Here is a 20,761-nt window from a genome sequence, read left to right as displayed (position 1 = left end):
CATTAAGAGGATTTCAGGGGTTGATGTCAGTCACTGAGGCCCACAGATAGCGGAGGATTTCCGGGTTTCTTCCCCGCAGCAGAGCAGGGGCGCCGGAACCTAAGCGTCCGCAAAGAGTTTCCGCCCGGAGCTCTGACGGGGCTGCGCACAACGTGACGTAGGAGAGGGCGTGTCTTGAACGGAGGGTTCCGTGAGAGATTCTCGAGGAGTATTCTGCGTGACGTGGGGAGCGAACGGCCATCGCCATGAGTACCAGACACGTGACCTGCAGGTGGGACCCCCGGGGGCCACAGAGAGAGAGGGTGGGGGCAGAGGTCACGGTGACCCCAGCAGGGATAATACCCCGCCGAAGAGCATTGTTACCCCGCTGGAAGATTTTAATACCCCGGGGCAGAGAGGGCAGTTACCCCGCTGGAAGATGTTAATACCCCGAGGCAGAGAGGGCAGTTACCCCGCTGGAAGATTTTAATACCCCGGGGCAGAGAGGGCAGTTACCCCGCTGGAAGATGTTAATACCCCGAGGCAGAGAGGGCAGTTACCCCGCTGGAAGATGTTAATACCCCGGGCAGAGAGGGCCGTTACCCCGCTGGAAGATGTTAATACCCCGGGCAGAGAGGGCCGTTACCCCGCTGGAAGATGTTAATACCCCAGGGCAGTTGAGGAGGAGCTTGAGGGGGGTAATTATCAGGGGACTCACATCGCCCGGTTCCCGAGAGCCGTTATCACACCGGTGAGGGCATGCGCGACATCTTTAGAGCTCCGCGCCGCTGACGTGGGGTTTGGGCTCCCGGGGGCCGCCTGCGGATTCTGGGGAAATAAGCGTTATTTTGTGCTTTTTGTGTTTTTCCCGTTTTGCAGATATTTCTTGCACGGCGTTTGCAGGGAGGGGCCGCGCTGCCTCTTCTCACACGATTTAGCGACCAGCAAACCGTCTACGATCTGCCGCTTTTACCAGAAGGGCCAATGTGCGTACGGCGCGCGCTGCAGGTAAAGGATCCCCCCCTCTGGGGAGCGGAGGGGTAAAGGATCCCCCCCTCTGGGGAGTGGAGGGGTAAAGGACCCCCCCCCTCTGGGGAGTGGAGGGGTAAAGGATCCCCCCCTCTGGGGAGCGGAGGGGTAAAGGATCCCCCCCTCTGGGGAGCGGAGGGGTAAAGGATCCCCCCCTCTGGGGAGCAGAGGGGTAAAGGATCCCCCCCTCTGGGGAGTGGAGGGGTAAAGGAGCCCCCCTCTGGGGAGCGGAGGGGTAAAGGATCCCCCCCTCTGGGGAGCGGAGGGGTAAAGGATCCCCCCCTCTGGGGAGCGGAGGGGTAAAGGATCCCCCCCTCTGGGGAGCGGAGGGGTAAAGGATCCCCCCCTCTGGGGAGCAGAGGGGTAAAGGATCCCCCCCTCTGGGGAGTGGAGGGGTAAAGGAGCCCCCCTCTGGGGAGCGGAGGGGTAAAGGATCCCCCCCTCTGGGGAGCGGAGGGGTAAAGGATCCCCCCCTCTGGGGAGTGGAGGGGTAAAGGAGCCCCCCTCTGGGGAGCGGAGGGGTAAAGGATCCCCCCCTCTGGGGAGCGGAGGGGTAAAGGACCCCCCCTCTGGGGAGCGGAGGGGTAAAGGAGCCCCCCCTCTGGGGAGCGGAGGGGTAAAGGATCCCCCCCTCTGGGGAGTGGAGGGGTAAAGGACCCCCCCCCCTGGGGAGTGGAGGGGTAAAGGATCCCCCCCTCTGGGGAGCGGAGGGGTAAAGGATCCCCCCTCTGGGGAGCGGAGGGGTAAAGGATCCCCCCCTCTGGGGAGCGGAGGGGTAAAGGATCCCCCCCTCTGGGGAGCGGAGGGGTAAAGGATCCCCCCCTCTGGGGAGCGGAGGGGTAAAGGATCCCCCTCTGGGGAGCGGAGGGGTAAAGGATCCCCCTCTGGGGAGCGGAGGGGTAAAGGATCCCCCTCTGGGGAGCGGAGGGGTAAAGGATCCCCCCCTCTGGGGAGCAGTCGGGGGTAAAGGAGCCCCCCTCTGGGGAGCAGTCGGGGGTTACATAACCCGGTCATAAAAGGGATTTGATGAACCGGCAGTTAATGGGGGCCGAGGGGGGCCGGTGCTGATTACGCGGGAAGTTCCCGCGCGGCTCTAACGTCTATAGAATTTCCGTGTAGATACGATCACGTGAAGCCTGCAGGATCTCCTCAGGGGCTTTGGATCCCGGACCCTTCATGTGCCGCATGGAAGGGGCCCCCACTGCCAACCCCGGGGCAAGAAGCCGCCGAAGCTGCCCCCACAAGCACCCCCCCGCGGAGAGAAAAGAAATCCCTCGTCCTGTGTGATCGCGGTGAGTGCGCGTGACCCGTGTGGCAGAGTTGGGGGTTGTTTGGGGCGTTTCACACTCGCTGCGTGACAGCGATAGCCCCCCAAGCAAGGTAAATCCTCCCACCCCTTCCCTGCTGGACACAGATGAGCGGTAAAGAGCCTACATTATATGCTGTGATTAGGAAAGCTGGAATCGCTAATTACCCTTGGACAGCCACGTCTCTTACCCCAGATCGTAAACCCCCCGACATGCCACGTCAGTGTAACGGGGATTGTTTGGGGGGGGCGCTGTTTTAGAACAGGAACAGCTGATGGAGTCTGTGGATTTGTAATTATTCTCGTTTACTGAGTAGTCTGAGCAGGGATCTGTAGAAGGTTTTGGGGGGGTTGTTACTCAGTCTCACCGTTTCCTTCGTTAGACCTCTGTGGATTATCGGAGGGAAACCCCCAATGGGATCCGGTGCCGGGCCACGGCCACGAAGCCCACGGGACGGAGGGTGAGGCCAAACCCCACTCTTACCTGGAAGCCATCTGTACGGGGCTGGAGGAGGTGGAGGTGACCCCGACGCGCCCCCCGGACTCCTCGCAGCTATGTCCGTACGCGGCTGCGGGGGGCTGCCATTATGGCGAGAAATGCGTGTATCTCCACGGCGACGCCTGCGGAATATGCGGCCTGCGAGTGCTTCATCCTCACGACCAGGAGCAGAGGATGGCGCATGAAAAGGTGCGCGGGGCGTGTGTGCGGGGGGGAAATCCGTGGCGTGTGTGCGGGGGGGGAATCCGTGGTGTGTGTGCAGGGAGGATCTGTGGCGTGTCTGCGGGGGGGGAAATCCGTGGTGTCTCTGCGGCGTGTCTGCGGGGTCTCCGCCGGGTAACACGCGTGGTCTCTCCTTGCAGCTGTGCATGGCGTCCTTTGAGCGTGACATGGAGAAGGCGTTTGCGTTCCAGGCCAGCGAGGAGAAGGTCTGCAGCGTCTGCATGGAGGTCGTCTACGAGAAGCCGTCGGCCACGGAGAGGAGGTTCGGGATCCTCTCCAGCTGCAGCCACGTTTACTGTCTGTCCTGCATCAGGCAGTGGAGATGCGCCAAACAGTTCGACAACCCTGTCATAAAGTGAGTCCCGTGGCACCTCGGCGCTGCACGCCACGGACGTGGGACTGGAGGGCCGTGCCGGCTGTGTGTCTACTAGGCAGTGCCGTGGCCCTGATTGAACCTTTGGTGCAGCCGGTGGCGTATAACAACGCATGGGGGCCCTGGGCCATGTGTAATATATATATATATATATATATATATGGAAAACGGGACGGGCCCCGGGTACTCGTTTGGAGCCCTGGTCTGTGGTAGTAATTCCGCCCCTAGTGTTGGTAGCTCCGCCTCTAGCAGAGGGGGCATGATGGTAACTCCGCCCCTAGCGGCGTGGACCGTCGCAGTCACATTGAGTTTGTTCCTCTTGGCCTCGTCAGGTCGTGTCCCGAGTGCCGCGTGGTATCGGAGTTCGTGATCCCGAGCGTGTACTGGGTCGACGACCAAAGTAAGAAAAATGAACTGATCGAGGCGTTTAAGCAGGGAATGGGGTGAGTGATCATACCACATGTGTCACCGCGACACGTGACCCACAGCACTTACGTGTCATCGTTTCATACCTTTACACTACGTGACTTAAATATAAACCTTCGCTGTCATGTATACGTGGCCACATCTATCGCACGTGTGTACTATCCACATTAACATGCATGCCCATCGCACATGTCTGTATTGACCACGTGTTTCCCTGCATGCCCATCGCACACGTCTGTACTGTCCACGTGTAATACCCTGCAAATCACAGTCGTGGTCTCCTGTATTTCAGTAAAAAGGCCTGCAAGTATTTTGATCAGGGCCGAGGGAGTTGCCCTTTCGGGGGTAAATGTCTTTATCTCCACGCGTATCCGGACGGCACAAGGGCAGAACCGGAGAAACCACGGAAGCAGCTGGGCTCTGAGGGCACTGTCCGGGTAAGGCTTGCAGCGTGGCTCTGGGGGGTGTCTGGGTGCAGCTCCTGCCCCAGGACTGATAGTGAGTACAGGGTATTGCTGTACGGTGGGATTTGTGGCTCAAGTGGTGGCCTCATCACGTTTTCTTGGTCCCGATGCAGTTCTTTAACTCTGTCCGGCTCTGGGACTTCATCGAAGATCGAGAGAACCGGAGCGCCACGGGTAACGAAGGCGACGACGTGGCGGATCTCGGCGACCTCTTTATGCACCTGTCGGGAGTGGATCGTGAAGACGCCACCCCCGAATAATTAAAGCTCCGTATTAGAGAAGCCACGCGAGGACCACGACTGACCGGACTTGGAGTAGAGGGTAGTTTGAGTGTCTCTTCATAAGAACAGAATGTTAAGTGTCCACGGCTCGTGTGAGCAGGTACCACGTCTCGTGGTTACAACCCTCTCTCTGTATTAGAAGGAACATAAAACACCCTGAGATGCCAAAAAGCTTTAACCTAAACTCCCAGCTTGAGTTAACCTGTAGTGGTCTGACACGCCGCGTGGCCCTATTACCGCCCTTATTGGTGGGCAGTCGTGCGCCAATCTCTGGGTTAAGATGGACGCCTGTTGTGGCCCCTCCTGGGGCTCGTGGGATGATGCCGGGTTTTGTGAGACGACTCAGGTAGTTTTTCAGTTGACGCTACTGGGCTGAGCGCCGGTTCTCGTCTTCAGATCCACGGAAAGTCCACGTCCTGATGGCTCCTGGGGGTAGGTCTTGTGAACATGTGCAGCGTGGGATACGTGGACACGTTTCCTGCTGAAGCTGATTTATGTCAGTATTTCTGAACGCGATTCCCTCCCTGCTGTGGCGCTGGACGTGGATCTCGTAACCACAGACATATTTATTTTTTTATGTGGGATTGTAAGTTGCTGCCACCAGACAAAATAAAACAGAATTACAATATTTGTTGCCCAAAATAGTGGTTTCTTTACTAATAAGTGCAAATTTCTTGTGTAACGGCTCCCTGAACTCACCTGTTACCACGAGAAACCCCTCCACAGAGTCCACGCAGCGTCCTCTCGGCTCGTGTGGTTTATTCTCACCGGAGAGTCAAGCTTTCCTCCATGGGGCATTCAAAACGTGGCTGCTGAACGTGGCAGGAAACCAACGCTTCAGGAGAGCAGAAATTGGAACAGAGTCCAAGGGCGGCAAGGGGAGAGAGCGAGAGCCCACGGGGGGGAGAGCCACCGCTTTATTTGAAAGTTGCTCCCAGTCACTGAAACTCCCCCTTTACTCCCCGTCGAATCTCACCTTGCGTGAGGTCGGTGGGAGAGTTAAGACTCGGCTGAAAGCCACTAGTTTCATTCAGTTACACGTGGCAGGAAACGTGAAACGTCGCACCCGACTTAACGCTCTACCAGAGTAAAATTCCCCCGGGATGCCAGTCTCTGGAAGGGGTTAAAGCGTCAGCTCAGTGGCCGAACCCCACTCAGCGCGATAAGCAAATTTCACTTATGGGGGTACCGTCCACGTTCCAGGTTAAGGGGTCTTCTATAAAGCGGCGGCGTTACCGACTCTCCTGAACCTCAGTGAATCCGCCATAATGAACATCTACGAAAGCCCACGGAAGCTCCTGCCACGTGCAAAAACCACAGGATCAAACTGTGAAACATTTAATTTATTAAAATAGGGTAATCAGGAGAAATTCAGCAAAATAAAGAAATTAACCAATTAAAATCCAAATCAAAAACCTCGTGTACCCCCCCCCTTATAGTGCAGATTTTCAGATTTTAAGGTGTTTCCACACAAACTACGGGAAATATATATATATATACACGCAGACGTGGCCACGCACTCCGCTACGAGCCCGACGTGTAACACGCAGACCACGTGGCCACGACAAGTACCAAAGAAAATCATCCAACGCGGACCCCGGGAAAAGTTCTTCCGGCTCCATAATGGCGCAAAACAAGCATTGGGGGAAATTCAGAGAGAAAGCGCTGCGTTCCATCCGTGGCTCTGGTGTATCTTGCGAGTTCCCGTTTGGACGTCGAGCTTATTGTGTGTTGCTGAGCGGATTGCCACGGAAGCGCGGCCTCGGAAATGCGACGATAGCAGCATTTTCTTAAGAGTGATATAAAAGTGAGCGATAACAGAGTCTCGATGGAATTCCTGCCGGCCCCGGAACCTGCGTGAAACATATCAGAAGACGGGGAGTCTGGTGGCGGTCAGCGTGCAGGCGTTGATGTCCTCGGTATGCGCGGCCCGGTGCAGCGAAGGCTCCGACGCGCTGCGGTTAATTTTGGGTAACGAATGCTGTAACAGCTCAATGGAGGAGAGAATCTGCAGAGAAATGAGACACGGATTCGGGTTAAAAACTGGAACGACCACGGGGGACAAAACGGACTCACTGGAGAGAGAAGAAACCCCCCCCCCACAGCAGAGTTACCGGCACCGGGTCGCTCCGTCTCCTACCCGGATTCACAGATTTACAGCATGATATCCCTGGATGAACCGAGTCTGACGTGTCGTTAACGGGGAGAAATAAACGCAAGCTCCAGAACACGGATCTGCCAATGGAGCCTGTCCGGGAGGGCCGCGACACGTACGCTCATTGCCCATGTGATGCCACGAGAGGCTCGCACCCACCTGTGGGAAGAGAGGCCGTTCTTCCTTCACTTTCTTCACGCAGTCCGCCACGAGTCTTTTCATGGCTTTGGGGCAATTCTTGTACAGCTTGCTGAGATCCGGCACCGTGCAGCCGCGGCCCACCAGGAAAATGATCTGTGCGAGAGACGGAAATACACGCAGCGTGTGACAAAACGGCACAGAGCGCGGGGGGGCCACAGATATTTCGGGAAAGCCGCGCACGCTTGTTCCAGGGATCTGCCGGCTCTAGATCTCCCTGTTGATAAAAGCGCGGCAGAAAAGCCCCCGTCCGGACAGTCCGCAGGGAACGGGTCCGGGATTTTGGGGGGCCGCTCACCTGGTCCCGGTCCTTGATGTGGGAGTAGGGCAGCTCTCCGGTCATCAGCTCGTATAACACGATGCCGTACGAGTAGACGTCGGACTGGAAGCCGTACGGGTTGTTGTCCTGCATTCTGATCACTTCTGGCGCCTGCATTTACCGGGAAAGGAAACATTTATGAAACCCCCTGCCGGTGCCGAGACTCGGGCGCGTGTTACCAGACGGCACGGCGCATGCATGCGGTAGCATGCGCAGCGCACGCAGGGCCGGGATCATTTGCTTTAAAACATTCAGCAAGCGGCAGCGAATTGCCCCAGCCAATTGCCCCGTCTCTTTCTTACCATCCAAAGGATGGAGCCGGTCGGCTGCTCAACCTGCTGCGAGCCGCTCCACCGGGACTTCACCGTAGCCAGGCCAAAGTCACCGATCTTCACCGTTAACCCTTCATGGAGAAAGATATCTGGGCAGAGGTTAAGGATCCTGCGCACTCATGTATGTTACGTGTAAGAATGTAGCGTCACGCATGTTTTACGTGGATCACGTCACGTCAAGCGGCAGCGCAGGTTCAGAAGGATACTGTTTGACTTCATGTCTCTGTGAATGATGTTCTTTGCGTGTAAATAGCTGCAAAACACAGAAAAACACGTATGTTTCTGCTCTCAATTATCCCGGGACAAGCCGGTGTACGCCGCAGGCAGCACATAATGCCCCGACGTGTCCCTGTTTAGCGGTTCTGGCCCCTGATGGCGGGATTGTATGTTTGCGTGACTTTAACATTAAACACTGGCACAAGTTCTGACATGCCAAGCCGATTCTGGGCAGCCCCGAAAGCCGCCGTTTATATTTTAATCCTCGTCAGGGAGGTGAAGCCGTCAAACGAGAACATCCAGAAAATGCCCTCCCGATACGGACGGGGCCCTCGGGGGCCGCATGCAGCCGGAAGCTGAAATAGATCGGCCCGGTGCTGACAGTGTACTCACTCCATGCCCTGCGCCGTTTGCCTGGCGATGTCAATGAGCTGAAACATCTGGAACTTGGTCTCCTGGACGTGCAGGTGTTTGTAGAGGCTGCTCCCCTCGCACCACTGCGTGACGATGGCCAGGTTATCTTTCGTCATGTAGCCCATGAACAGCAAAATGTTAACATGTCTGGTTTTCCTAAGAGGCAAAATATCATTTTAACAAAAAGCCGACTTTCCGAGGGGGATTTCGGAATCAGCAGCGCCGGTCCCGGCACCGTTTATTTTAAAAGAAACTCATAAATAAAACACACGAGGGCCGGGAAGGACAGGAGGCGTCTGCTCACCTGAGAACCGCCACTTCATTTCGAAAGGCCTGGAGCTGCTCCGGCGTCGGGTCCGTAACCTTCAGGATCTTCACGGCCACGTCGCCTGCGGCACAAAGTACAACAACGCATTCAATTCATCGCCGGGACGCCGGCCCCGTAACATGTATGGAGCCGCGTAACATGATTTAATGCAATGATCCGGGCGAGCGGGCCCTGGAGCGCGGCTCCCGTGGAGACTTATGCTGGTGAACACACACGGCACAGATCTACGTGGGGTGCACACGTCATACATACGACACAAACACTGACGGTACCTGCGACGGCCTTCCGCCAAAAGCCAAGCAATGCAAAGAAAACAGAATAAAAAGCCTCAGATACAGAAATAACGGGCCGAGGCGGCCCTCGATCAGCCCCCGGGTGTCACCCCCACAGCAAATACATATCAGCTCTTGACTAACGGGGTCCCGACGGGGAGACAAACCAGGGAGCGGCGGCAGCCCAACCGGGGGGTTCCTTCCATGCACGGCTGCAGCGAGCGGGAACTTCGTCGAAATAAAAGCCGTTTCATGCAAAAGGTCACCCGAAACCCGAGCGTTTTATTACACGCGGGGGGCCGCGGCCCGAGATTTTTATTACACGCGGGGGGCCGCGGCCCGAGATTTTTATTACACGCGGGGGGCCGCAGCCCGAGCTTTTTATTACACGCGGGGGGCCGCAGCCCGAGCTTTTTATTACACGCGGGGGGCCGCAGCCCGAGCTTTTTATTACACGCGGGGGGCCGCGGCCCGAGCTTTTTATTACACGCGGGGGGCCGCGGCCCGAGCTTTTTATTACACGCGGGGGGCCGCGGCCCGAGATTTTTATTACACGCGGGGGGCCGCAGCCCGAGCTTTTTATTACACGCGGGGGGCCGCAGCCCGAGCTTTTTATTACACGCGGGGGGCCGCAGCCCGAGCTTTTTATTACACGCGGGGGGCCGCAGCCCGAGCTTTTTATTACACGCGGGGGGCCGCAGCCCGAGCTTTTTATTACACGCGGGGGGCCGCAGCCCAAGCTTTTTATTACACGCGGGGGGCCGCGGCCCGAGCTTTTTATTACACGCGGGGGGGCGCAGCCCGAGCTTTTTATTACACGCGGGGGGGCGCAGCCCGAGCTTTTTATTACACGCGGGGGGCGCAGCCCGAGCTTTTTATTACACGCGGGGGGCGCAGCCCGAGCTTTTTATTACACGCGGGGGGCCACAGCCCGGCTCTCGGCACGAGGAGGGATGTTTTTAATTTCTGCGTCAGGATGGAGCATTTTAAGCTGTTGTCTCGCATGATCTCATTCCCGTTTCCACGACAACGCGCAACACGCCGCTCTCCGTCAATAGCCGACACTTCTCCTGGAGCAAACGAGGGTCCGGCGCCCGCGCAGTGAGGACGCTATTCGTACCGGATCGTCTCCCGCGGTGTTTCCACCGGATCTGCGTCATTGCACGACATCGCGTCTCGTGGCCTCGTCCCACGTGACCATCGCGCGGAGCCGGACCCTTGGCACCGAGCACACCGGGGGACGCTGGATAAAGCGAGGCAAGGATGGGCTAGATAGGAAGCACACGATCACTTACCGTGCCATTTGCCTTTGTACACCGTCCCGAAAGATCCCGACCCGATCCGCGTGGACAGCATCACTTCACTGGCCTCGATTTCCCAGTAATAGCTGGAATCTCTCTGGCCACGAGACCACTGAGAAGAGACGCGGCGGTCCGTAAAACATGCAGCCGTACGTATAACGCGTTAACGCACAATGCGGAGTAATCGGCATCGTAATGTTTAAGGCAGTTACATAAACGAGTCACCCGTGTACTGAACGAACACGCGTGTGCAGAGCGCACGAGACCATAGAATGGCGGATGTAAAACTCACAATCTTGTTTTTGTCCTGAGTGCTGGCGGCTGCAGACTTCTCTCTGTGAGTTGGCGCCGGGGTTTTAGACTGAGAGCATCCACTCGGACTCAAGTTATTGGGACTACCTGAAAAAGCCAAGAGAGAGGCTCGGTATCCAAACGAAATAACGCTGCTTCCCATCGTAAATAGATAGAAATCGGCAAAACCCCTCACCGGATTCACTGTGACTCCTCATCGCCTCCTGCAACGTAACAGACAGAAACGTTAATAATCGGGACACAAAAGCACCTGAAATGCCCTTTAATTAAAGCAACGCGTCCGCCTTCGCGCTCGGGAATCACCGGCAGCCTCCGGTATGCAGGCAGCTTACAGAAATAAAGCAAGAGGAGTTAAAGCGAGTCGCCTGCGCGCCCGGCATAGATTATTTCATCGTAATAATAATAATAATAATAATAATAAACACGCCGCGCTTCTCTCCGTTTAAAAGGAAAATCGGAAAAGGCCACTTTCTGCCGTTTAACCCGAAGGAAGCTGAAGGGAGCCGGAAGTGACCCGATCTGCACGATATTCGCCCGGGGGGTAGAAACCCGCAAGTCCGTCCGGGATTTGGGTTGGGAGGGAAATAAAAATATTCTCAATCCTTTATGGTGAGAGATTGTGGTGATTAAAGACTCCCGGTTCACCAGCGTAAGAGTCACGGATATAATAAGTATGTAGGTCACGGTGCCGGCGTCCACTTATTACACGTTCCAAAAAATCCCGATACAAGCAGCTTCTGCCCGACGCGTTCCGTCCGGAAAACACGCGTTTGGAAATATTGTGGATGCTTTTAAATATGTGCTTCTCAGGAGTAATACAAGGGCCACTTTCCTGCACACGCGTGAATACAACACGCACACGCGTTAATCCAACATGCATGCCAGATTAAGTCATTCCCATGAAGCATCAAGCATGGTGAAGGCCAGACTACAAACAATACCTACTCTTCCCGGCAAGCAGAGCCGGCGGCACCACGACCGGGGGGAGGCGTTCGTCCAGTTATTCTGCTTGCAGAGAATCAGAAAATGAGGAAGAACAGAGAGAAAGACGGGAGACGCAGAACGTGGAAGGAAAAGAAACGCGCTCGGCGGGGGAGCCAGACAACCGGCAGGAGGGGGGGGAGCCAGACAACCGGCAGGGGGGGGGAGCCAGACAACCGGCGGGGGGGGGGAGCCAGACAACCGGCGGGGGGGGGAGCCAGACAACCGGCAGGGTAACCAAACGCTGCGTCATTTTCACTACACCCAGTCCGCTTCACTTTACGGCCCTCACCTCAAACAGCCTGCTGTCCACCGGCATGGTGGCGCTGACCGCGTACACGTTGGGTGTTGACGTGGATCTCTGCCTTTGGGACAGCGAGCATTCGGACGGCGGATTCGGCGTCGTGAAGGAAAAGGCGTGAGGCGTTGAATATCTGTGCTGGGAACTGGCGGAAGAAGAAATAAAGTCATATCACGCGGTCAGCAGATATCAGGCCGGATCCCAACGCACGGGCCGGCCCGCTGCCACCTCGTCCCGCGTAAAGATGGCTGAAGGGATGGATTGTGCTTAATAATAATAAGTCATAATAATAATGATAATGATAGTGATAATAGTAACAGTGATAATAATAGTAACAGTGATAATAGTCATAATAATAGTGATAATGATAACAGTAATAGTGATAACAGTAATAGTGATAATAATAATAATAATAATAGTGATAATAGTAATAGTGATAATAGTAATAGTGATAGTCATAATAATAGTGATAATAATAATAGTAATAGTGATAATAGTAATAGTGATAATAGTAATAGTGATAACAGTAATAGTGATAACAGTAATAATAGTAATAACGCGAGGCCACCTTCTCCGTTCCGTAAAGCGACGTGTTTAAAGGGAGAACCTTAGTGACGCCGAATTCCAGCATCAGGGAATTGCTAGCACCTCCTGCTTCAATATCATTCCCTCGCACGCCTCGCACGCCTCGCACGCCGCCGGTTAAACCATTCGCTCGCCGTACACAGAACGATATATTTTGCCACGACTGTGGAGGTTTAAATGTTTTTCTCTTCTTCGAATACATAGAGGATCTATTTTGGGGGAGACGGGGGGTGGGGGGGTTACCTGCTGGGCGCTCGCGCTTGTTCTCGCATGCGTCTCATCGTCATTGAGGGTAATGCGGGGGTCCCTCCGTCCGCGTTATTGGGGAATAACCTGAGGGCAGAAAGCGTATCCAGCTGTTAAAGCATAAAGATAAACTTTGGGAGTTATTTCATTGTGATAACAGCCTGCGCGGGTCTCTGCGTGGAAATAAAGTCTATAATATAGCCTATATTATAAATATATATAAATACATAAATATAAGAAAAAGTAAACGCACGGAGCAGGAGCGCCCCGGCGTCGGCAGGCGAGAGCGCCGTACGAGTTAACGAGAGCGCTTCTCTCTATCGCATGATGAAAGTCTGCGGTAATGAGCGGGATCTCCGCCAGCCGACGGGCCGTTCGTCTCGCTGTCATTCCATTTACAATAATCGCTTTGTTTAAAAATAGAATAAACCGGTTGATCCAGATGTTTCCGCAGACAATTCCAGGACTTTTTAACCTCTGCGGAGCCGCTTGTGAAGAGAGAGCAGGTAGGAGGCGAGACGCTCGGCACTTACAGGAGCTGCTTGACGTTGGTCCAGTCCACGCACATGGTGGGCACCTTCGTGCTGCAGTGCTCGTGAAACTTGTAGCCGCACGTCTGACACCGAAAGCCGTTCAGCAGGAACTTCTGGCAGATGTCGCAAAACGCCAGCTTCAAAAAGGTCTTTCGCACCTGAGCGTTACCGGGAGACAGAAAAAAGCGATGTTTATTAAATGAGACCGACCCAAAGAGCACAGAATTCCACCCAGCGGGGCGCTCTCTGCCGGAGGGAGCGACCGATCCACAAGGCTTCCGAAACACGGCCTTTTACTGAATCAGCCGAACGGAACAAATATTTCACGCGCGATAAAAGCAAACGTTACAGATATTTCCCCCCGCCAGATATCTGCGCTCGGACGCGGCGGGTCCTTCGCCCCGGGTTCAGAATTTCATCCACGTATTCAGCGACACGGAGAGAAACGGCCTCCGGAAAAGATTAGAGCCGTCGGCCCCATTTCAGTCTTATATTCAGGATAAGACTCAGCCCTGCCCCGTGTATACGTTATTTCATTTCATTAACCTCCTCCGCTGACAGGGACCGGATTCTAATAAACACCAGAAGACAGAACTTTCCACTAAAAGCCAAAGAAACAAACTTACAAAGTTATGGGTCGTGAGGGGAACGTGGTCGAGGAAATCCACCTGCAGCTCGGCCCCGATTAAGGACGTGGCGTCCGTGTTCCAGTCCAGACGCTGCTTCTTGCTGGAGGGGAGAATATCAGTCACTCCGGGGCCACAACAAGCCACGGCGGACCCCACGTACACCGACAGACCGCCCCATCAGTTCTCTCCGGGGGGCTCCGTACAGATACGAGGTTATACAGGGAGCGCGGCCCATCCGGGGGGGGGGCGTTTACATCTCACCAGAAAAGCCAAAAACCTTTAAATTTGTACAAAATTCTCACCGAGATTCATAAACAGAAACAGAGAAGGGAGGATATTTACTGCGAGGAGGCAACGCCACAGCCGCCGGCACAAACCACACGGCGAGCCCTGCGTGCGGCACACCTAGCAGCCATTTACATAACGCAATTTAAATGGAATCATTAGAAATAACATCGCTATAAAGTCATCGATTGGCCGACGACCAAAATCCCACGGGCCGTCCCCACCTCCAGAAACCAGGATCTCACCACCTGAAGGAAAGCCCCGCGCGTGGAACGCCGGCCGACACACACGATATATTATATTATTATATATATTATATATAGATAGGTGTGAACTCTTACCTCCTGGAATCCGGAGCGAGGCGGAAGACAGCGCAGCACTCAGGCTGCAGGCCTCGCACTTTTAACGCCTTCATGAGGCAATCGTGTAAACTCATCCCGCCGCGGACGTTCACCTGCAGCAAAGGAGAACGTTGGAAGTTTCTGGAAAGAAGCGGCGCGGTGATTCCCCCGGGACGCAGAGCGAAGCAATCATTTAACTGCTTTAATAGCGTTACGGAGGTGCGTGCTTTGGGCACGTAACCGGTTATTTGAACTGCTCGTTTAACGCGGGTTTCAGCACGGCCCTCGGCGTGGCTCTCAGCGTGACCCTCGGCGTGATGCGGAGTAACGAGGGCCCAGCGCCACTATCCGGCCTGGAATAAGGATTCTCGGCCGCACGTTCCGTATCATTGGCGGCGGATACGGACACCGGCACACCCTAACCCTCATCCAAATCCCGCACATCTGTAATCTCCGCTCACTTCAACGAGCGCCCGCGGCGGCCCCCGAACTCACCACCGTCCGCTGCTTGTTGGGTAAATACACGCGGATCGTGCAGCTGGTCTTGGAAGCGTCGCCGAGCTTCCCGTCGTCAGAGGCTCGCCGCTGGTATCCAAACTGCTGGGAGATGGTGGGAGACATGCAGCTCGTCCCGTCAAACACGGAATCTTTAAACCCAAAGCCATTGCTGAGGGTCTTCCAAGCCCCCTGAATATGCTCCATCGGCCACGGGATCCGCCACGGAAACTGAAAGACAAGAGAAGAGCGTCCAGAAGTTAGAGGAGACCCCGACCCAGAGTCTGACGTGTAACAGACCGCATGTTACCCAAAAGACACCGTAACACCGGCCCCCGATCACACAGGCAGGAGGAAAGGGGCCCGGGGGCCCTGGAATAGTCTAATGAACAGGGTGGCTATTCCTATAACACAGGCATCCGTCCCCCTCACCCGGCGGGCCAAACATATCCGCGTAGTGCAAACCTGAGCCGCAAAGTCTGAACGGCCCCCACGCGTGAGCTAAACAAAATCAACGGACCCCCTCTGATACACACCGCAGACCCCACATACCCCCCATTACAGGGTCCCCCAGAATAAACCTATACCGTGTACACATGCCAGGGCCACGCCAGGGCTTCCCAGGCTTCGTGTATCAGGCGCTGCAAAGCGTTAAAGAGAAGAGGGTTTGGGATACGGGCGTCACGTCTGCACCGGGGGGCCGAAAGGAGTCCATTTATAAAACCCGAGCGGAGCAGCCAGCCGGGGGCCGACGGCATCTATAATATCTCCGCGTTTCACATCACATTGCGGGGGCGACACGCGAGGCCGCGGCTCGCGTTACCCACGGCAGCCGTAGACATGGAGTCTATTTTTAAGAAACTGCTTCTCATGGCGAAGAAAGAAGAAGAAGGCGAAGCGACGGCCCAAGAGCAGAAAGAAAGGGAGAGACGTGTCACCAAACAGACGCACCATCGCACGCACACGCACACGCACCTCGACATGCGCACACACCTCGACATGCACACACACCATCACACACACACACACCTCGACATGCACACACACCATCACACACACACACACACCTCGACATGCACACACACCATCACACACACACACACACCTCGACATGCGCACACACACCTCGACATGCGCACACACACACACCTCGACATGCGCACACACACACACACACCTCGACATGCACACACACCATCGCGCACACACTCGTGCGATGGACACGGCCGATGTGCAGTTTCTGTAAAGCACGTAATTGGACAGATGTTTCTGCCCCTCCCCCGCACGCCGGGGCTCCTTTTGTTTGGTAAAAAAAATCTACCCTTAAAACAGTCAGATTTTTTGTATCGACAGGAAACGTCCCAAGAGCTGACATGTAAACAGCGCGGCGTCACGTGTCAAGCACTCGTCCTACCGACACGGGGACACGTACAGCTGCTCGGGGGCCACGGCTGTCACTCACACGAGTACAAGTTATATTTTCAGAGCGTGATAAATAGCCTCGTTACTATGAGAATAAACACACATTCCGGCCCTCAGGACGGCTCTAACCCACAGAGCGCTGCTCGTCTCAGTCCGCGCTCCCACCGTTCCCGGGGGCGACAGATTTAATTTATACACATAATAAATGCCCGTCGAGTGACACTCCTGCATTAAAGGGGGGGGGGGGTGAGTTTTGTACCCCGGCCTCTAAAATGCAAAGGGGCAACTGGACGCGGAAAGGAGTCACCCCTCTGCCCTTCCACGTGCTTCGCTTCCTCCTGCCAGCCACGGAGGAGTTAAAAGCACGAGGACAGAATCTACAAGGGGGCAGAATCTACAAGGGGGCAGAATCTACAAGGGGGCAGAATCTACAGGGGGGTGCTGGGCCCTGTATCTCGCACTGTATAGCGAGGGACACGTGCCAATGCCGCTGGGTTCATTTATTATCCCGATGATATCCGGCAGAGGTTACGGAATTGAGCTCGCCGCTGATACTCAGGGGGATCCCCAGCCTCACAAATCTTTCAGATGTAAAGGAAAAATGACCAAAAAAAAAAATTACAAAATGCAGAGCGCAAGAGGAGACAGCAGGACCCCCGATGAGTGCCAATCGATACCCCTTCATCTTACCCCGATTACCACCGGCTGTCCAGCACTTTGTAGATCAAGCATGGATGTCACTTAAGGGTTAAACACACTAAGAGAAGCCCAACATCCCAGGAGGACCTTTAACACTTTAACCCTCTATCCGCGAGGTCCAGCGGCTCAGATCTCGCTTTACGGCTCTGTCCACGGTCCAGCAGCTCAGATCTCGCTTTACGGCTCTGTCCACGGTCCAGCGGCTCAGATCTCGCTTTACGGCTCTGTCCACGGTCCAGATCTCGCTTTACGGCTCTCTCTCACTTTGTGGCTCTTCATCTGAAAAGCTTGAACACAGACCTCCAGTTTTTCAAAGATAAACAGACTTCGCTGGGAAGAGGAGCCCTGCCAGACTTCCCACTCCAGCAGCTTTTACGTGGCCTGGAACACTTGGACCCTCAAAGATCTTTGTCGCTCTCGCCGAGTACCGCGCTCTAACGCTGAGAGAATAAGCCAGGATCAGACAGACCGGAGCCGCGCAAGCATCTCTCCGTCATCGGCCGCTCCTTCCGGACACAATATGGGAACAAATTGCATAACAGAGCCCCCAACCGCTGCGAGTGACAGGGGCCACCTTCTCCCCGCACCGAGAACAGTTGGGGGACGCCACGGGTGGGAACAAGGCAAACATATGGCAAAAAAGTACAAAAACTTAACGTTTTCTTCAGATTTCTGCAAGAAACTGGCTGTTCTGGGCACTTCCCACAAAGTATCGGCGCGACGTCCGGCGCGTTTCCCGAGCAATCTCTGCTACAAACAAGCCGCTGCTCTGTCATTAAACACGCAAGGTGCCGGCCTCCGTTATACAATCCCGCCGGGGACCAGCACACGGCTGCATCGCCGGGAGACGTTCCGGAGCTCTGCGCTGGTTCCGAGTCCTGCCTGAGAGATGTTCTGGAGCACTGCGCCTCCTCCGCGCCGGTTCCGGGTCCTGCCTGAGAGATGTTCTGGAGCTCTGCGCCGGTTCCGGGTCCTGCCTGGGAGATGTTCCGGAGCTCTGCGCCGGTTCCGAGTCCTGCCTGAGAGATGTTCTGGAGCACTGCGCCTCCTCCGCGCCGGTTCCGGGTCCTGCCTGAGAGATGTTCTGGAGCTCTGCGCCGGTTCCGGGTCCTGCCTGGGAGATGTTCCGGAGCTCTGCGCTGGTTCCGAGTCCTGCCTGAGAGATGTTCCTGAGCACTGCGCCTCCTCTGCGCTGGTTCCGGGTCCTGCCTGGGAGATGTTCCGGAGCTCTGCGCCGGTTCCGGGTCCTGCCTGGGAGATGTTCCGGAGCTCTGCGCCGGTTCCGGGTCCTGCCTGAGAGATGTTCTGGAGCACTGCGCCTCCTCCGCGCCGGTTCCGGGTCCTGCCTGAGAGATGTTCTGGAGCTCTGCGCCGGTTCCGGGTCCTGCCTGGGAGATGTTCCGGAGCTCTGCGCTGGTTCCGGGTCCTGCCTGAGAGATGTTCTGGAGCACTGCGCCTCCTCCGCGCCGGTTCCGGGTCCTGCCTGAGAGATGTTCCGGAGCTCTGCGCCGGTTCCGGGTCCTGCCTGGGAGATGTTCCGGAGGACTATGACGATTAGATCCGGCCTCCTGTATTTTACTCACCAGCTGCCTCTTAACCCGAAGAGCTCTCGTGTCCGTTACACGCGTGACGCCGTATCCGCAGGGACCTCCAGCCAGAGACGGAGCTCTGATTTACTGAAGAACCCCAAATTATTCCAGTGCTTTCCGCACACGGAGCGACAGGAGCCGAGCTTCCATCTCCTGACAGCGGCTCTCACGCTGCAAGACCCAGGATGATAGGTGTTGCAGTCCATAGTCTATCGGCCACACAGGCGATCAGAGCCGAGGAACTCCAGACCTAAAGCTCCTTTCCGAGTCACGGTGAACTCCGGGAAAATCATATAACTGCAAACCAGACCCCACATACTGCCCCCGACACACACAGGGGAGCGTTACACAACTACCCCATCCAGCCACATACCCCCCCCCCCGAAACTCATCCTGCCCCTAAAGAAAACGCAAAGCTCCCTTAGGAAAGCCTTCATTGGCTTGTACTGCAACCTTCGAACCAGTCTTACACTGGGGCCACGGTCCCTGCAACCCAACTCCCCGAGCGGAGCCACGGTCCCTGCAATCCAACTCCCCGAGCGGGGCCACCGTCCCTGCAACCCAACTCCCCGAGCGGGGCCATCGTCCCTGCAACCCAACTCCCCGAGCGGAGCCACGGTCCCTGCAACCCAACTCCCCGAGCGGGGCCACGGTCCCTGCAACCCAACTCCCCGAGCGGGGCCACGGTCCCTGCAACCCAACTCCCCGAGCGGGGCCACCGTCCCTGCAACCCAACTCCCCGAGCGGGGCCACGGTCCCTGCAACCCAACTCCCCGAGCGGGGCCACCGTCCCTGCAACCCAACTCCCCGAGCGGGGCCACCGTCCCTGCAACCCAACTGCCCGAGCGGGGCCACCGTCCCTGCAACCCAACTCCCCGTGAGAACTCGGTGTTACCTTCAGAAAAGTCCGTAGACAAGCGAGCTCTGCTGGGGCTCCCCTGTCAGGCGGCCGTAGTCTCTGGAGAAAAGTTCTCCTGTCAGGGGCCCGGGGTCTCGAGGGGTTCTGTCAGGTACCGGGGTTCTCCAGGTAAACTTGTCCCGTCGGGGGCGCGGGGGAATCTCCTGTCACCGGGGGGTCACTGTCCGCTTCCGTCACACCGAGCAGGTCTCCCAAACTGGGGGGTGCTGGGCGCTTCCATCAGTAAACATCAGCCCAGATCGCGGGGAGGTTCTGCACACACAGACGGAAGAACAAGTTGTCCAACCCCCTCTTCAGCACGGACCTCCCCACACCGCCGCGCACAATGGCTCCGCCCGCGTTACAGTTACGCCCCCTACCAGCCACATCAGAACCACGCCCCCAACAAGTCGGAAAAGGAAGTGGTAAACCTTAGACAGCGTCCAGGTGGCACACTCCGCCCATCCTTTTTTGATTGGCTTAAACTAGAGCGCCAATCTACTATCGGACTCCGCCCCCTATACTATTCCTGTGAGGGAGGGGCAATAACTGACCCACCAATAATCAGGGAATGGGGGAAGCACCTGGTCCCCAATACACTATCAGGGGGTGGGGGCAGTAAATGATCCCTCGATATACTGTCAGGGGGTGAGGGCAGAGCCTGATCCTCCAATACACTGTCAGGGGGTGGGGGCAGTACCTGATCCCCCGTAGACTGTCAGGGGGTGGGGGCAGTACCTGATCCCCCGTAGACTGTCAGGGGTGGGGGCAGCAGCTGGTTGTAAAGTACCCCTTAAGGAGTCCTACCTGTCCCTAACCCCCACTCACTAAGGTTTGATGCAGGCAGCCTCTGACCCGGGATCCTGCCTGCAATGAGGCTGTGCAAGTTGATGTTACTTTTAACACGTAATGTGCCAGGGCTGCATGACTCTGGCCCTTGGGGGCCACACGCAGGCCGTGATGTATCAGGGGCTTTAAGATTTTTATGATTAAACGGAAACTGCTTTACCTGGCTGCACAAACTTTGATAAAATATATTTTGGCCATGAACAATCTCACCACTAGGCTTCTTCCATTTACTGAGAGGGTGGTAGATAAGTGGACCAGCCTCCCAGCAGATGTGGTAGAAGCTAATACAGTGGAGGAAAGGAAACATGCATGGGGTGGGCATGTGGTGCCTGAATGCAAGACGAGGACTGTGTATAGGTCTGACTCGACGGGCCGGATGGGGCCGATCTGCTGGTGGTTTTCGTGGCCGATAACCTCTTCCTTCTGTGATGTTTACTATTTCACTGGTTTAACCCTTTTCCAGGATGGAGGTTTCTAGGATC

At 56.0% G+C, this 20,761-nt stretch overlaps 2 protein-coding genes across 3 annotated transcripts; one reads left to right on the top strand and one right to left on the bottom strand.

Moving 5' to 3' along the window:
• Positions 1-157: 157 nt before the first annotated feature.
• On the top strand, positions 158-4,580 carry MKRN2 (makorin ring finger protein 2). Its single transcript, XM_053468613.1, has 8 exons — positions 158-271; positions 859-987; positions 2,128-2,300; positions 2,698-3,002; positions 3,176-3,390; positions 3,741-3,851; positions 4,127-4,271; positions 4,412-4,580. Exons 1-8 carry the CDS (start codon positions 246-248, stop codon positions 4,556-4,558), a joined length of 1,251 nt encoding a protein of 416 aa, XP_053324588.1. The 5' UTR covers positions 158-245; the 3' UTR covers positions 4,559-4,580.
• Positions 4,581-6,289: 1,709 nt separating this feature from the next.
• Positions 6,290-15,162, bottom strand: RAF1 (Raf-1 proto-oncogene, serine/threonine kinase). Of its 2 annotated transcripts, XM_053468603.1 has the most exons (17): positions 14,823-15,162; positions 14,328-14,440; positions 13,699-13,801; positions 13,073-13,230; positions 12,537-12,626; positions 11,700-11,853; positions 11,372-11,431; positions 10,602-10,629; positions 10,407-10,513; positions 10,109-10,226; positions 8,518-8,602; positions 8,193-8,369; positions 7,790-7,836; positions 7,554-7,672; positions 7,231-7,362; positions 6,894-7,028; positions 6,290-6,587 (listed from the first exon to the last, which is right to left on the bottom strand). In XM_053468603.1, exons 1-17 carry the CDS (start codon positions 15,027-15,029, stop codon positions 6,447-6,449), a joined length of 1,974 nt encoding a protein of 657 aa, XP_053324578.1. In that variant the 5' UTR covers positions 15,030-15,162; the 3' UTR covers positions 6,290-6,446. The 2 variants fall into 2 exon arrangements, with proteins under 2 accessions (XP_053324578.1, XP_053324579.1); XM_053468604.1 differs by lacking the exon at positions 11,372-11,431 and having other exon boundaries at positions 14,823-15,158.
• Positions 15,163-20,761: the final 5,599 nt, after the last annotated feature.

Source organism: Spea bombifrons, chromosome 6, assembly GCF_027358695.1.
Source record: "Spea bombifrons isolate aSpeBom1 chromosome 6, aSpeBom1.2.pri, whole genome shotgun sequence".
Classification (NCBI taxonomy): Eukaryota; Metazoa; Chordata; class Amphibia; order Anura; family Pelobatidae; genus Spea; species Spea bombifrons.
This window is presented reverse-complemented; position numbering and strand designations above follow the sequence as displayed.

What these genes read in the sequence shown, in the direction of transcription:
- MKRN2 (XM_053468613.1), top strand. Translation starts at nt 246, where the DNA reads ATGAGTACCAGACACGTGACCTGCAG. An exon ending in GCGTTTAAGCAGGGAATGGG is followed by an intron (nt 3,852 to 4,126) that starts GTGAGTGATCAT and finishes CCTGTATTTCAG; the next exon opens with TAAAAAGGCCTGCAAGTATT. An exon ending in GCTCTGAGGGCACTGTCCGG is followed by an intron (nt 4,272 to 4,411) that starts GTAAGGCTTGCA and finishes GTCCCGATGCAG; the next exon opens with TTCTTTAACTCTGTCCGGCT.
- RAF1 (XM_053468603.1), bottom strand. Translation starts at nt 15,029, where the DNA reads ATGGAGCATATTCAGGGGGCTTGGAAGACCCTCAGCAATGGCTTTGGG. An exon ending in CAAGCGCGAGCGCCCAGCAG is followed by an intron (nt 11,854 to 12,536) that starts GTAACCCCCCCA and finishes TTCTTCCGCCAG; the next exon opens with TTCCCAGCACAGATATTCAA. An exon ending in TGGACAGCAGGCTGTTTGAG is followed by an intron (nt 11,432 to 11,699) that starts GTGAGGGCCGTA and finishes CTCTGCAAGCAG; the next exon opens with AATAACTGGACGAACGCCTC.